Source organism: Equus asinus, chromosome 29, assembly GCF_041296235.1.
Source record: "Equus asinus isolate D_3611 breed Donkey chromosome 29, EquAss-T2T_v2, whole genome shotgun sequence".
Lineage (NCBI taxonomy): Eukaryota > Metazoa > Chordata > Mammalia > Perissodactyla > Equidae > Equus > Equus asinus.
The window spans coordinates 22018091-22035366 of NC_091818.1; the positions used below are offsets into that span (position 1 = coordinate 22018091).

Sequence of the window (17276 nt, forward strand, 5' to 3'; positions counted from 1 at the left end):
GGTCGGCTCTCCGCAGGGCGCCCTGGACGCGTGCGGCTCGGCGGGGCCCGCTGCGAGCCCGGAGGGGGAGGCGGCGGGCCTGCCGGGCCGGGTTTCGGTTTAGCGGAGTGAGGGGCTGCTGGAGGGGCGAGAGCTCGCGGGTGGGCCAGCTGCCCCGGCTGCTGACGCGAGGAGGGTCTAGCGGGGCCGTGTCTGGGCGGCTCCAGGAGCGCCCCGCGGGGGGAGGGGCGGCCGTCCTGGCCGGCTCCACCTGAAAGATTGCATCAGCTGCTTGTTCTGCGGCGGTGCTGGTTAGTAAAACAGAGATTAGGTTTCGTCAAAATGTTACTACCAGTCCTTTCGGATGGAATTGCGTTTCAAAGTGTTTAAAGAGGCAAAAGCCCTGGAGGCTGCGGCGCAGGCGCGCGAGCCTCCCGGAGTGGCGGGGCGCGCAGGCGGCGGCGCGGCGACACCTCCCGGAGCTGCGGGGGAGCGCAGCGCCCAACGTCCAGCTCCAGCCTCCCTCGGTCTCTTCCTCTGAATGTGCTTTTCCTCACGTCTTTTTACCTCACCCGATGGAACAATGCTTTCCATACTTTCTAAAGCTCCTTTATGTCAGGAAAAGGCCCCTAGAATGCCACGTGGGTTCTCCATCCTTCTTTCACAAGCCCTTTCTTGCAAAGTTTCCCCTTTTCCCAGAGGATCAAAAGAAATAGGAGAGAGCTCTGAGAAAACCGGGGCAGCGGGCGGCCGTCATCCCTTGCTTTAATCCCGCCGTCCAGTGGGCATCCTTTCCTTTGACCACCGGCGATGGGAAGCCCCAAGGGGCAGGCATGAGTTCCCTGAAAGAACGTTCGAGAGCAGGCAGCAGCCTCTACCCGGCTTGCGAGGCTAGGGCCGCTCAAAGGCGCGGTGCAGGCGAGCGAGGGGAGGGTGACAGTCCTGCTGCGCAGATCTGTAGCTTGAGTAACAGTTTCCTTCAAATCACTTAACTATCGTGACCTAAACCTCTAATCTCTGGCTTCATGATATCCCCCTTTTCTAGATAAACCTAGCATCCTTCACTGCCACATGACCCCCTGAAACAACCAGGCTATTTCAAAAAGATATGCCGAGAGAAGGATACTGCCGCCCAGAAATTTTGTGGCTCCCATCCCCGCCTCGCCTCAACCTCGGGGCGCGCGGGGCGGGGCTGGATGCGCTGGGATGCGGGACGTGGGTCGGCGCGGGGCTGCGGCCGCTGAAATGCGCCCAAATGTGGGGGATCCCGGCGGGCAGCGCCCAGACGGCGCTGCTCACCGGGGCCTCCTCCTCTCCCGGTGTCCCAGGGCCCGGCAGAATGGCGGGAAGGTGAGGCACAAGCGGCAGGCCCTGCAAGACATGGCGCGGCCCCTCAAGCAGTGGCTTTACAAGCACCGTGACAACCCGTACCCCACCAAGACGGAGAAGATACTCTTGGCGCTCGGCTCGCAGATGACGCTAGTGCAGGTAATCGGGGCCCATCAAGCCCGGGCCGGCTGAGGAGCGGGCACACCTCGCTTTTGTGTGGATCTCCACCTGGCGCCCCTCGCTGGGGAAGGATGGAGGGAGACAGCCTGGTTCTGATGCTCTGGCTTCTGCCGCTGAGGGTGATAAGGGATTGGCACGGGGGCCGAGTTGTGCTGTGGGAAGAGTTTCTGGGATTCCTCTCAGTCTTACCCACATCAATTCAGTGCTAATGCTCGGTCCAGGAGGGATGGCGTGGTATTTTGTTAGGGAGGGCAGTGAAAAGTCATCTGCAGAGTTATGAGAAGGTGTCCTTGGGCCATATATAGATGGAAGCAGAGGAGACTACCCGCAGTGATTTTCAGACCTGAATGTCTGTCCGAACCGCCCGGAGGACTTGTTGAAACGCAAATTGCTGAGCCCCACCTGAGTTTCTGATTCAGTGGCAGGTCTGGGGTGGGGCCGGTAATTTGCATTTCTAACAGGTTTTTCCGGAGTGGTGCTGAAGCTGCTGGCTCTGAACCACACTTTGAGAACCATACGGAATGGCACCCCACATTAGGGCCCCATATGAAAGGCCCCAGGATAACTTTCAAAACCACCGTTACTGACAGGGCTAGGAGGTGGATTGGAAGGATGAGAAGTGGGGTTTTTTTGTTTGTTTGTTTCGTTTTGTTTTTAATAGAAAGTATCCTGGGCCTTAGCTAGAATCCACAAAATTTTGCTGGTGATAAGGGGATAAGAAGGAGCAGATTTCAAATGGTTGGATTACTTTGTCAGTTGTAGAGAAATGGTGTGGGTTTGTTTCTTCTCTAGGGGGCAACACTCCATCTGACTAGCTTTTCCCTTACATAATCCTATTTGATATTCACAAAAACATGGTGTGGTAGAGTAGTTACTATCAGCATTTTACAGGTGATGTAACCAAGGAATGTGGGAGTTAAGTGTTAGTAAGGGCAGGCCTGGAAATGATATATTTAATAATAATAATATATTTCAAGATCAATGCTCTTTCCATCACACCAGAGTTTTCTTTAATAAATATGGTGATGTGAACTTTTATACATGCAAACAGAACAAATTTATTCAGAAAGAGGGGGAGCAACTAAATGAGCTGAGAAGTTTCATATATTATAGTAGCAGTACATCGCTGATTTATGAAATTTTGGTCATCCTATTAAATTTATAGTAAGGAAGGACCCCAAGTAAAAAGCAGTATTTAAGGATAGACAAAATAAAAATTGCTTTCCAGATTATTTAAGATTGTCGTTTAGGAATTACTGGAAAGTTCAACAAAGCATGAAAGTTGACTTGTATTCAGGCTTATTAAAACTCTAATATGCATTTGTCTGCTTATTTTCAGAATAATAGAGAAGAACATCTGTTCTGCTTCATATTAACAGGCATTAATATTAATAGTGATTTGCTGTGCACTGGAGGAGAAAATTAATTTAGTCTTCTTGGCTTAATATCTGTTTAACATAAAACTGTGAACTTTCAGGGATTTACAAAAGTGATTTCTAAATAAATTATTCCAGTCAGAAAAAGTTGACTTATGAAAATCAATGCATGTGTTCCAATTTCAGTTTGCAGAGGTAGGCTGTTTATTTTGAAAATCCACTGATTTGTAGAGCTATTTGAATCTTTCACAGTGATGTCAGCAGTACAGCATAAGATTATTTTGGATGATTATATAGTCCTTTATTTAATGCTTGCTGTTCTTTAGTACAGAAAGCAAAAAAATTTGTCATATTTAGAACATGTTTAATTATGAAAAGTAATATTTGTCATTGTAGAGACATTTAAATTTTCATGTGCAGTAGCTCTGTTGAGCTGCAATACAAGTAGTTGTAATTTTAGTAGAGAATCAAATTATTTTCTGCGTAATATAGTTTAAACACAAATAACTCATTTTGCATTAATATATTTTTGCAGTAAGATCTTGGTTATTATTACTAAGACTATTATTACATTTTTCTAATTTACATGAGTTTTTCCATGTAATGAAAATTTTTCACATTACATTTTCTTTCTCTTATACTAGTCCTCAGAAAATAAAAATATACAAAAATATGTAATTTTTAAATGGGGCAAAGATAATTATTTATAATAATAAGTGATACCTGCTTAATGATTTCTAATTTTATAGTAAATGAAGTTGGTTTCTGGACCTTGAAGGTGATAAGTGGAAAAAAATCAAAATGTATGGAATAACCAAGGGACCTTAAATATAATCAGTTTGGGTCCAGTTATTTTCAGTTAGGCAGAGTAGGATGTCTAGGTAAGAAAAAAAAATGTGTATGAATACACACACACGTATATTTATAGATATGTGGTGTTGTGTAAGTCAGACATACATGAAACACCCAAAGCAAATTCTGACTTTAAGGGAAACCAAATAAATTATGTAAATACATTTCTGGGGGAAAATGGTATAAAGTTGTGATCTGAATAAAGCTTTTGATCTCTGCCAATTAGACCCCTATTTAATGAGTGAGGTTCTCCCAGTGAATGAATTTCTCCTGTAGAGTCAGCCTTCTTGAGAAGAGTGATCGTGTCTTATTGATCTTCGTACCCCTGTTTCACCCCAGCATGGTCCTTTCCATATAGTGGACTCTCTGCACGTGTCTGTAGGGTGAATAGGTTCTAATTGGGGAATACCACTGTGATAACCATTCGACTTTCCAAAACCTTTCTGACAGTAGAACGTGTCTTGAAATCTGGCTAAGATATTCTAGTGTTAAAATCCATCCCATTGTAGGGAATACACAGAGTACAGCTTGTTATCGTTAACGCTGTATGATGGTTGTACAGAAAAAGCACAAGTATAACTCATTATTTTCCGTATATCTGGAAATATGTCATATTTTTATGTCTGTAGACAAATATGGAGTGTTCCTCTTATTTCTGGCTTCAATTTCTTGTTTATTGCAATATCTTCTATCTCTGTTTCTCATGGTTTATATAATAAGCTGTTAGCAGAATGGTTTTATTCCTTAATAACAAGAGGGTCTTGCATTTTGAGAATTTCTTGTACACTTAATGTTTTTGTTTTAGTTGTGTGTCACACTGTCAAACGTTTCATAAGAAGTGCTTTTGCCTAATTTTGCTGCTCTTAAATTGATAAGGAAGGGTGTGAAGCCTGGCCAGCAATCTCCGAAAGCCTAGAAACAAAAAGCTGAAACTTTAGTGGAGGAAATATATTTTAGGACCTCAAAGGTACTTTTTCTAATAAATAGAAGCTCTAAGGACATTAACTAGCACCTACATTTTATTCATCCCTGAAAAATGAAGCAGAAATAATTATTTATGCAACTTTCGCTTTTTTCTATTCACTAGACTTAGCAACTTGTCTTAATTTGCTATAGCTATGTTTAACTCTCCTTTGCATTATTAATCTGGCATCTTACTTCCTAATGAGATATAGGCATTTTTATAAAATTAACAAGCAGATGATTTGTGTGTGTGCGTGTGTGTGTGTGTATTTTGACTTTAACCAACTAAAATATTCCATTGTGCTTGGTTCCTATGGCTGACCATTGTCCAAACATTATAAAATATACTCTATACTCTCACTATAAACAGCTTGATTGTGGAATAATATAAAGTAGTAAACAATTGGAGTTTATATTATTGTACGATATGGAGCTTACCAAGATCGTTGAAGAGGTTTTTAATAAAGGGCAGATGGGAGCTGTATTTGGTTTTAATATTTCCCATTGTTCGTGTGTGTGTGTGTATATATATATATTTAAAATATATTTATATTTTTTCTGGATTGCAAGAATGAAATGTCTCCTTGGGATGATTTCTTTCACGATCACAATACAGAGTACTGGGTGGGTGGAATTTGAGAATACATTTTAATGATTGGATGTTAATAAGAAACTCCTTATAGTAGAAATTTCAAATTCCTATGCTCTGTCCATGTACCATTTGGAGAAGTCTGCTGTGTTGTGAGGTTTTGCTCCCTATGTTGACATAGCTCTGGTTTTGCTTCTATTGAGTGCTTCTGCTGAAATATGTATGTGGTTATCACCTACAAGGATTATGGCAACTGTTAAATATGCAACAGAGTCTCAGATTGGTCCTTCTACATTATTCCAAGTGCTATACTACATGGTGTGGAAATGAGGTGCTCAATATTTCAGTTGAATAACCCAGAATAAGTTTGTTAATTCTGGAGGTTCAAAGGTGGACAGATGCCAGCATATTCCTTTGGGTTTATTCTAATGATTGCTCTGTCAATATGATGAATGTAAACACCTCCGTTAGAGTAGGAATGAAAATTATGGAATTTTCTCTTCCAACTTCTAAATATTTGATGTTCTAAGCTTTCACTATAAAATACAGTGTTTTTAAAGCTCTGAGCTTGACATAAAAATGCTGCTGCGGAACCTACCATCGGTAAGGAGGCCTATTTCATGTAAAATAGAATTTGAAGAGAATTTGAATGATAACCTGGAGGAATCTATGGTATGTTAAAGGTAGAAAATTTGAACTGATATTTTTACCTTTGGTGAAACAGATGGAGTTTGCGTTAATTTATCAGGAAAAGAATTGCAAAATAATATTTATGCAGATTTGTTAAGCAGCTATTTGTCTGCTGTTTGCATGACTTCATGCAAGCAGGTATTAAACACCTGGACTATATCCAGCCCTTAGGTCGTACTATAAATTTCTGGTAATAAAATACTGGCAGAGTAAATATATTAGCACATTGGGTGCCATTCAAACCTATGAAATCAGTTTAGTAACAGCCTGTGTTAGACATCAGCAAACCTTTCTGCGAAATCTCCTGATCTGCAATTAATATACTATGGTAGGAACTATGAGTATATAAAACATAAACAGGATATGACCCCTACATATGAAAAGTTAGTTAATCCCACCATGACTTTGAAAGGTTTCCATTTTCGTATGTTAGAATTTTAGCTGTTAGTGCTTTTGAAATTAGAAGGCCATTGCATTTTAATAAAAATATGAAGAGTTTCATAAGAACTGTACTATATGGTGGTTATGCTAAGATTTAAGATTAGTCTGAATTATATGATGTTTAATAAAGTGACAAAAAGGTTGGGAGTTGCAGTCTAATGAATATAAGGGGCATAGGCATAGGGGAAGTTGCAGGCTGTCCTCTGTGTGAGAGGAGGAGAGAAGGACATAAACACATGTATCTGACTGCCAGAGAGAGAAATGGTTGAGAGCAGAAGGTAGGTTAGTACCAACTAGAAGGGAATTAACACTGTTTAGCAGAGTGTGGGCTGTATTCACAGATCTGAGTTTTTAGAGTTGGCAAGGATGTTAAGAGCCATCTAATGCATTTTATAGATGAAGAGTTTGAAGTTTGGAAAAGTTGAGTGACTTATATAAATTCACACAGCATGTTTTTGGCAAATTCAGAACAGGAAACCAGTCTCCTTCCATCATGCCACAGTTACAGGATAATGGGGCACTAATGAGGGTTTGAAGAAGTTAAGTGATTAAATTGTAATGGTGCATCAACACTTGAATTTGATGATGGTTGTTAAGACCCATTCACGTGGACAAGAGGAAGTTAGAAAAAAGAATGTTCTAAAATTCCTAGTTAGTAGTAATGAGGACTTGGATGAACATTTTGCCCAGGACTGAGAGTAGAGGGAAGTTTGAGAAATGTAGTGAAGAAATGGACCAGGCATTTCGTGCTTCCATAGGGAATGTTCACCTGTGTGTCATAGTTAGTCAAGTATAGTTCTTCACTGCCAGTCCTTCCGTGTGCAGGGGACACAGTTTATCCATTCCCAGCACTTGACACTGTGGTTAAAGCACGAGAGCTACTCAATTTATATTTATTGAATGAATAGTCCCAGAAGTTGTCTATGTATAGAGGTTGGAGGAGAGTGAGAATTTGAAGTCAGGCTAAAGCATAGTAATAAATGCACACCTTGACAGGAAGAGAGGTTGATGAAGACTAAGACTTCTGAAATGCCGCATAAATTTAATAGGACAGTTATCATTGCTTAAGACACAAAGGAGGTAGTATTGAAAAAAAAATATATGTATGTATACATAAAAACCAGAAAAAACTACGAAGTTTTACCCATGTGGACAAAGAAAAAAATTGTAGTTTTGTTTTTTCAAAAAGTAGAATTCACCACAGGTCCGTTCAATAGTTAGGGCTTAAGCAATGGGCAAAAATTGTGTCTTTATGGTATACATCTAAAAAAAAGAAAAAAAGAAACTTCCAGTGCAAGGATTGCCACACAAACCATTATAGTAATGTGGGGCATATTCTAGAACAAATTGGCAGGAAGACTTAATTCTCTTTGCACATTGTATTCTTTTAAAGGCAAATATTAGCCTTTCAGGTTTTTAATATACATATATATATATATATATTCTGATGGTAGCCCGACATTTTAAAAGAAACCTCAGGTACCGTTTTAGCCTCTAGAAATCTAATAGCACCTTAAAAAAATAATGGAAGTAACTTTCCTTTATTTTGGAGTGTTCATTTCTTTGCCATCAGCTATTTGCTTTGGAAACACTTGGGTTTCAGCTTAAAGCTGGATGTTACGTGGCTTTTTTCCCTCCCTCTACTTGTCTGATTACTCTATCTCCGATGGTTTTGCCAGGTCCTCTTTTATAGTCCAACCTCCTTCATTGCTGGAGGTTTCCAAGGTTTGGTCCTTGAGCGTCTTTCTGTTCTGCCTACTGTCACAACTTCAGCTCTCACTTCTGGGCATTTGACCCAAATCTGATCTTCCTCTCCCTTCGGTCTCAGATACCATCTTTATTTCCTTGCAGCACATCTCACCTGTACGCTTTTCTAGCGTCTCAAACTAAACGTTCCCCAAACCAAATGTGTCATTTCACCATCAAAGAGTTCTGCTTTCTTTCTCATAAGGGCACTATCCTTCTCTTGGTTACATGGGTTTGGTGATTCAAGGTCATCTTTAATTCTTCCCTCTCCCTCACCCACCACAATGTCCCTGAAATTTGTTCCCGTGTCCTCTTTATTGGGAGCACACTTCCCTCCCCATTAGACCTGACATATTCCTTCAAAGCCTAGCTTAAATTCCTCATGAATTCTTGAGTCACATATGAAAGTAACGCCTCCTTTCTTTGGACTCCTGTATCATATTATTTGATGCCTCTTAAGCCATTTATCACATTCGTTCCTATATTAGAGTTATTTGTATACTCTCCTACCTCCCTTACTAGACTGAAAATTTGATGGCAAGTCCTCTTCATTTTTTTTTATCCCCAGAATACATGTGCTCAATCTCTGTAGTAAGTGCTCAGCCTGTTTGTTGAATGAATGAATGAACAAATGGAATGAATGTCTAGTACTATTATGTCCTGAGAATATTTAATGATCAGAGATGCTGAGAGAGGCTTCACTCCTTTTTGGGAAATTAACTGTATGATGGGTAATGTTGTTATGTTTTGTTAATTGAAAAATAATACTTTTTTAGGTGTCAAATTGGTTTGCTAATGCAAGACGTCGGCTTAAGAATACTGTTCGACAGCCAGATTTAAGCTGGGCTTTAAGAATAAAGTTGTACAACAAGTATGTTCAAGGAAATGCTGAGCGGCTTAGTGTCAGCAGCGATGACTCATGTTCCGAAGGTTTGTTAATAGTTTTATTTTGCTTTCTTTGCTTTGCCTCTATAATAAGTTCACCTCAGTTGCTATTTTTAAGGTTGATCCCACAAAACACGATGGTGCCATAGTGGGTTTTTTTTATTGCATGGGGTAACTTCACTTTTACAATACTATAAATGACCAACAGAATTACGGCTGTTTCCTCTTGTTTATAGATTTATCGTGTGTCAGAATAACATTTTCTGTGAAATTCACTAAAATTAAAATACCATAGGGAGAGATTACAGAGATCCCTGCTTTCCTTTGCCTAAAAATTAATCTTGAATATCAAAGATAATTTTGTACACTTCAAATATTCTTCCCTTATATATATTTTTAATGATTAAGTACAACAATTGGGTGGTTGGGGAAAAATATGTGTAAGTACTAGCTAGTGGTATTTTCCCCCCTAGATGGAGAAAATCCTCCAAGAAACCACATGAACGAAGGGGGCTACAATAATCCCGTTCACCATCCTGTGATTAAAAGTGAGAGCTCAGTCATAAAAGCTGGAGTGAGGCCAGAGTCACGGGCCAGCGAGGACTACGTGTCACCCCCAAAATACAAGAGCAGCTTGTTGAACCGTTACCTTAACGACTCTTTGAGACATGTCATGGCCACAAATGCTGCCATGATGGGAAAGACAAGGCAAAGGAACCATTCGGGATCTTTTAGTTCCAATGAATTTGAGGAAGAATTGGTGTCTCCCTCGTCATCAGAAACTGAAGGCAACTTTGTCTATCGCACAGGTAAGTCTGTGCTTTTTGTGAGATCTCATTTAAAACAGAATTAAAACTGCGACAGAGGGATTTATTTTGACAGGTATAAAAGCATAATTTTTATTGCTTTTGCATCCATTACTCACGTATTGCGTGTAATTCAGTTTTAAAGCTTTCATTCTGTTTTTAATTACCAGTATGCTCGTTACTAGATGATGGGAAATTTTCATTCCTCACGATAATTTTTAATCTTAATGATAAAGATTCTTAGAGGAGATATATATTGGCTTTTATGAGTAAATTTTAATGGAGTAATGTCCTGGATTTCAGCTAGCCAGCCATGCAAATTCTTTGTATTCCATCTTTTTTCTTAAATTCTTTGGTTGCTAATCATGTTACAAAATGAACACAAGTTAGCGTGGATGCCAATATAGGTCTGGGTTATGTTGCTTTGGAAATTTGACTTTTATTCCTGGAAAGCACAAGTAGAGCTGATAAATAGCTTTGAAAATTTTACTTTTATTCCAGAAATATTAAGTTAATTTCTACCTGTCCAAAAATTTGAGGTGGAGTAGTGAATTTGGTAGAATTTTCTATCTTGACTTCAGTTCCCAGAGAGCTTTGCTTGTGAAGAGTGTTTGAGCAAGTCCCCCTGGAACAAGGGATGTGCGCGACCTACCTCTGGTGTCCCAGTCCTGAGAATGCCATCAAGTGAAATTTAGAAGTGGAAGAGCTGGAAATAACTTCAGAAAGCTTCTAGTCCAGCCAGCTTATGTCACAGATAAGAAAACCCAGACCAAGAACACACAGTTAGTTATTCTTCTCCAGGTCAATAGGGCAGCTGAGCCTGCAGAAGAGGTAGGAGGAGCATAACTACCACTAGACCATTCCTACTGTTATTATTACACCTGCCGCCACCGGTCCTTTATTGCATAGTTGTGATATGCTAGGCCCTATGCTAAAAACTACGTGAATATTGCTACACTTGGTCCTTATAATATCAAGGAGCTTGATATGTGAGGAATAGGGCTTTAGAGGAATTTAAATTTGGTCTATTTAATATAGCCTTCACATTATGTAGCCAGAAATCTGATTTTCAAGTGTCTATGAATGTATATAAAATATAGTATCTATGAGGATTCAGAGAAAATACCAATACATTTTTAAAGACTTAATCTCATTTTCTGTTGCAGAAACTCCAACTCTAACAATGAAAACAACTGCAAACACTCAGAAATAGTCTTGTAAAGAATAATTGGGTCTAGGAAGAAGTAAAAGATGCAATAAAAGACTATTTAGCTAATAACAAAAATTTTAAAACTACATAGTAATGTCTAATCACTGTGACCAGAGCAGAACTTAGAGGTAATTCAGAGCTTGATAAATGTTTATTTACAGAGAAAGAAAAATAAATCAGTATTTCAAGTCCAGGTAATTGAAAAAAAGAATAAAAATAAAACAAAGAAAGGTAAAATGGAAAGCTGAAAAATAGGTAATTAAATCAAGTTGACTCTTTGAAAGCAAGAGTGAAAAAGACAAGCAAAAACTGACACAAATTAAATTTGGAAATGAGACAGGCGATGTAGCAATCAATATATAGTTATTAAACAAAAAATATTTGTTAAAGTTATGATGAAATGGTATGCATAGTTGACAACATACTGTATGCAAATGTGTAGATGAAATGAATTGGTATTATCCACACAAATTAAACTATAAATTTATAGTGAAAAAAGTTTTAAGTGACCACTAATTCAGGAAAGATTAAAGTTTTTAGTAAGCCCAGTTTCCAAAGCACATGAATTGGTAGATTCATTGGATTTTTTTCAAACTTTGAAGAAGTAATTCATTCTCATGCTTTATACACTTTTCTGGGTCATATTAAAATATGAAAAGGATCTCAATTTTTACAAATGTAAACGTTCTCCTAATTTAAACCCAGATAGTATAGAAATCAAATTTTTATTTATGATACTGATACTATGAAACGACATGAGAGGAATTGATAATGTAAAGTGAAAAACAGTTTAAAATTATGAAAACATGGAATACAATTATGACGGTACAAATGTGTATAGACAAAAACGAGGAAGATTTTTGGAAACAGGGAAAGTTACTTTTGATAAGGTGGGATAATTGAAGATCTCTTATTTTTTAAAAATTTTCTTGTAAATTTCTTTGTGTCGCCCAGCAAAAGCAAAGTCATATGTCTATGAAATTCATCCAGTGTGATGAGTCTTCTGAAAATGTGTGCTTTTTTCAGAGGTAACGAAATATCAAATCAAGGAGAGAATAGCATGCCTGTATAGTTGAGGCTTTTCAAAGTTAAATACCTTGGCCATTTATTTTTATTAGAGCATTCCAAATGCACTTGGTCCATATTATGGACGATTCATTTGCCAAGTTCTACTTTTAAATAAAAACTTACTTTTTAGCTTATTATTACAAGCAGTGAGAAAGCAGCCTAGACATGTAAACTTCTGGTTTTTCATGTGTGTGTAAACTTAAAAAGAACAAAATAAAGTTTTTGGTTTTGTGGATGGAGAATTAAGAGAGACTGGTGGTCTAGGACTGATTTGCTAAATTTCAGACTGAAATAATAAATGGCTGTCCTCTGTGAGAACTGAATGACAATGCTGGGGCAGTTGTAGCTGGGTTACCAGTCATGCAGAAAGAGAGAACAGGGGATTTCAATAAATACTTTCTGAGCGACTGCTATGGTTTCTCTGGCATACACGCTTACTCTGAATTCCTTCCATTCTTTCTGGTCCTATCTTCCTTTGCTCACCTAAAGAGAAATCTTCTAAGTGTGCTGTTAATCACCATTCCTCTCTCCCACCCCAGTTCCACAGCAGCATCAACATTTTAACTTTTAAATTCTTTTGCAAGAATAGATCACCTTTAAAAACAATTTATTGGTTTTTCTCTGCTAAGAAATTTTATCCATTTTTCCAGCCATTTTCGTAAAAGAGTTGCTATCTCATGATGCATTTAATTAAATATTTGGAATCAAAAAGCTAAATGAAAGCATTGGTGTGTGGAAGGATAATCTAACCCAATTTCATTTCACTTGCTCTCGTTAAATTCTAGGCGGCACAAGCCTGGTTGATTATAAAGTAGTAATCCTAATTGAAGACAGCATTAGACACTGTCATAGTAGCTACAAACATGTTTTTATTGATTTTATCTAGAGATTAAATATTTCTCTGTAATCTGCAGTCTTCTGCATCATGCCAGGCTCTCAATAAATATTGGTTAAAATGTTTCTGACACCAGTAATTATAACATTAGAATTGATCAGAATTATTAAGGGCATTGCTTCTAAACACAAGTAATACTCAAGAAAATTTAGTCACTTGATGTCCTCTGCTGACTTAAGTCATCTCAATTAAAATTATAATCCGTTTTCATCGTATGAGGTTAACGAATGGTGATTTTCAGGTATTTGATGGAGTGAATTCCCATTACAAGCTGATCGCCGTGCCTCTAGCCTCTAGCCTCTAGGTGGGTCCGCTCCCTGAGGTATCAGGGTAAGGACTCTAGCCGTAATATCTCCTCCATTCCTGTTGAGGCCGTGCTCATATTCTCCAGATGGGACCATCCATGAAAGAGCCATCTGCCACCTATGTCCCCTTACAGAGTGAGTCCTCACTGGAGCCTTTCTTAATTTGGGCTAGAGTTTAATTTACCCTCCAAACCAAGCCTATTGAATGTCCTTCTTCGCTGAAAGAGAGAGAAGAGGTTTCTAACAAGTGTACTGATGGGGGAAAAGCAGGCAAGTCTTGAAGTAAAACATGAGGACTTCCCTTCTTCTTTTGTTCAGTTTAAGGACAAGTCCCTCTTATGTTCTTTCTTTTTGCAGCTCACGAAGATCAACTCGTAAATGGCTAGTACATTTGAATGGTTACTCTCTGAGCCCCATTGCTCTGCTGGTATATAATTCGTAAATTTAATCTGCTCCCACAAGGCTGAGTGTATAAGCTTCATCCTGTTAAACGGTCTAAAATCCCTTTTAATTATACACATCTGGTATTGCAGAAACATTTAGGTGGATAGGGCTCTTTTTTATGTTAGTGTGAATTAATCAGATTAGCTTCTTCTCTACTTGACTAAAGTAAATCCCTGAAGAAATGGAGATTTTGATTGAGAGAAAAAAGAAGTCATTTATTTGGTGCATGGGACCCTTTGGGAGGTAGAGTCCGTTAGCATGGCCTGCTGCCGTTGGAACAAAATGAGAAAACAAGGGATTTTGGTTACTGAGGAACGAGGAACTAGGAAGTAGAATGAAAGTCTGGGGGGTATGACAAAGGCTAAACACCAGTTCCAGACATTTTTTCTTGGCTAATGATGACCCCCAAGGGGAGGGATGTTGTTTGTTCTCTCTTTTCCTGCACACTCGGGTGCTTTAGAATTTAAACTGGTATTATCAGTAGTAAAACCCAGGTATGCTCATGAGTTCAATCAGCCATTGGATGAGCCTTGGGTTTACGCTTAATTTATAGCACAGGTTCTTTGGAGAAATATTCTCTCAGTTGTGAACAGCCAAGTTGTTGGGACGCAGTCTGTTCACATATGAGGTGCTCTTTCACGCATTTGTTCCACATACAAAAATGTTTATTAAGAGCCTCTCCACACAGGCGCTGTTCCAGGCTCCCTGGAGCCCTGTGTTTTGTGCTAGGCTCCGCATCAAAGAGACCGTAGTGAAATGAAGCAGAAGAAAGATTTAAAGAGATGCCTTGGCAGATCTTTTTGAGCAGTGAATAATCACCCCTGATTTCTATGTTTCATTAATTTTAGGTTTGTGTTTGGAGGTAGCTTAAAGGTAGCCTCATGGCAGTCAAGAGAAGGATTCAGCCAGAGCCAGCTGTTGAGGGTGGTGTGTGTTTCTGCGGATATGCTAGGTTTCTCTCTGGGATTTTATTGACCAGTAAGTCCACTTTGGCTACTTTTTTCTTCTTTTATTTCCCTTTTTGTGCTTGTCACTTCCTTGTTTTTAGTGAAAGAATTAGGCTTTGCCGTTTTGGATTATTCCAGACATTCTTTTCCTGGCATGCAAATGCCTGTTGATGTACTCCAGCGGAGAATAATAAAACCCTCGATCACCAGCCCAGTTAGTGACATTTAAAGGATTCTTGAAAGGTTATCCAATTTCTTGTCTTGTATCTTTACTACAATAGTGCCTCACCTATCAAACACCATCTGGGAACAAGTGAAATTTTCAGATAGAAATTTAAAGTACCGATTTAAAAGATTTATGATTTTCTGCTCTCCTAAACTTCTGTTAACCACAGCATGTAGGGTGTGCATCAGCATCCTCTCTCTTCTCTAAGCTCCCTCCTCCTATAGCTTTTTATCTGCTAGTCTCATCTTTCAAAAGCAGTAATTTTAGGATTAACTACAATCCTAAACTTACCCCTAATGCCTTTGAATAAAGAGTGATATCTTTCTGATAGCCTTTTAAAAAGGGATCTTTCCTCATTACTTATTTCAAAGCAGTAATGTTTTAAATGAGATTTATAGAAATCCTGACCTTGGGGTAGGTATGGGGTTACTCTAGAATTATAAAAACTTAAGTATTATTCTGAACACCACAGATTCTTAAATTCTTAAATATTTATCAGAGATAAGAATGGCAAAACACATTCACCTGGATTATTTCTGAAATTCAAATTAGCTTGATTTTGAAATTAAATTTTCTTTACGGGTTCACTTGTAAAATTTAAATGAGATTGCATAAGGGTTCCACCTACTGTTAACAACTAGAGATTAACGGCCCATGAAAATAGAAAAAGAGAACAGATATTGACATGAGTGGTTTGCCGGCTGGTTTCAGGGGTAGCTCTTCATTCACTTTTCTTTGTTTGTTTTTTGGTATCATGTGAGAGCCTGAAAACGCCTAATGCAGATTCTGAGACTTCCAGCCCCATTCAGCAACACGGCTTACAAACAAATCGAAAGCATATGGCAGCTTAGTTTATAAAATGTACACATTTTTTAGAGCTGTGTTTGATCCTGACATTTTTTTGTCCTCTTAACATTGTGTTTCCTCCATGTGGTGCCTAAGAATGATAGCAACACTGGTTTCACATCTGTGTAAAGGTAGACAAACTGTTTTCTGAAATGCAGCTACATTCTGTCTCCTCTTTTGTGCTGATACTCACTGCCCTGTATGTATTAAAAGCTCTCTGAGACCCTGAAATGGTGTTTTATTCATTTTATAGTCCCCCTGGCACTTAGTACAGTGTCTTTCACATATTTGCTCCATAACTGTTTCTTAGATGAATGAGTTAGTGTTTTAATGATTTAGTCTGCCTGCCTCTTAAATCATAAAAGACGTTTTAATGTACATATGTATATGTTGATCTGGGTCTGTGAACGTGACAAGGGAAAGAAAATGGTCCTGAATAAGTTTAAAAGGATAAAAAAAAAAGGCAAATGCAAAAAAGTTAAAACCAGAGGGAAAAAAAATTAAATGAAATGAAGCTTAAAACTATGAGATGTTTAAGAGATTCAAAATAAAAACTTAGAAAGTATAAAATGAAACTAACCCGATTTTTAAGTAAAAGAGTGACTTTCAGGAAAATGCAAGGATTATAAATGGAAAAGGTTAGCTAGTTTAAAGAAAACCTACGGAAGAGTAAAAAGTATAGCAGATAGACAAATAAATACAAATGGAGCTTTTAGGAATTTGCCTTGACTAAGTAATGATATTTATTGTCTTTCTCCAATCTAGTACATAGCCTTGTAGGTGACATTTGAGAAACAAAGCACAGATTTATATCCACTGATTTGAGCTCTTCTGCCACACTCACTCTCAGAGTTGACATGACAGCTTTGACTTTTTAAGAATGACTATTTTTAATCCTATGATAGAATTGGTGAATGTCTATGCAGAAATTTTACATTTTCTCTCTCCTCCACATATAAGAGTAAAGATCCCATACCTTGTACATATTTTTCTGTTAAAAAGTTTATCAACATGAAATTTCGATCCTGCAGGAGTATTGTCTATATTTTGGCGTTACTGTTCTACTGGCATTCAACCAATTGTAGTTGATTTTCTGATACTCTATGCATTTCAAACTTGCTGGAGTGGTCAGTCACATTCTGGTGCAGTTTCACAGAAGTGCTTGTTCATGTCACTATATTTAAGACTGTGTCAGTATTTCCATTAAGAGACTTTTTTCATTCCCTAGGGCTTCTAAATAAGTCATAAAAAGTCAAGCCAAACTCAAAGCTGGCATAAAAGGGCCTTTTTTTCTTCTATGTATAAGGAATATAAGTGCATAACTCCCACTAATTCTAAATTTAGTTAGGTTTGTAAACTCTTTTCACACTGACAAGAACAAATAAGATCCATTGACACTTCTCCAGCCTGAGACTAAAAAGGATGTCAAAAAGTGTTTACTGTTTGTGAAAATAACAAGACATTCTATTTAATGAACATGGAAGTGGTTTCTTTTCTTT

General features: G+C 38.4%; 1 protein-coding gene across 5 annotated transcripts in view; it reads left to right on the top strand.

The window, feature by feature from the left end:
* The window catches only part of MKX (mohawk homeobox), a 62878-nt gene that overhangs the window by 3469 nt on the left and 42133 nt on the right, over positions 1–17276 (top strand). For all 5 annotated transcript variants that reach the window (XM_014859087.3, XM_044762277.2, XM_014859088.3 and 2 more), the window contains exons 3-5: positions 1308–1467; positions 8922–9075; positions 9504–9839. In XM_014859087.3, coding sequence (XP_014714573.1) covers positions 1308–1467; positions 8922–9075; positions 9504–9839 — 650 coding nt within the window. The remainder of the gene's footprint in view (positions 1–1307; positions 1468–8921; positions 9076–9503; positions 9840–17276) is intronic.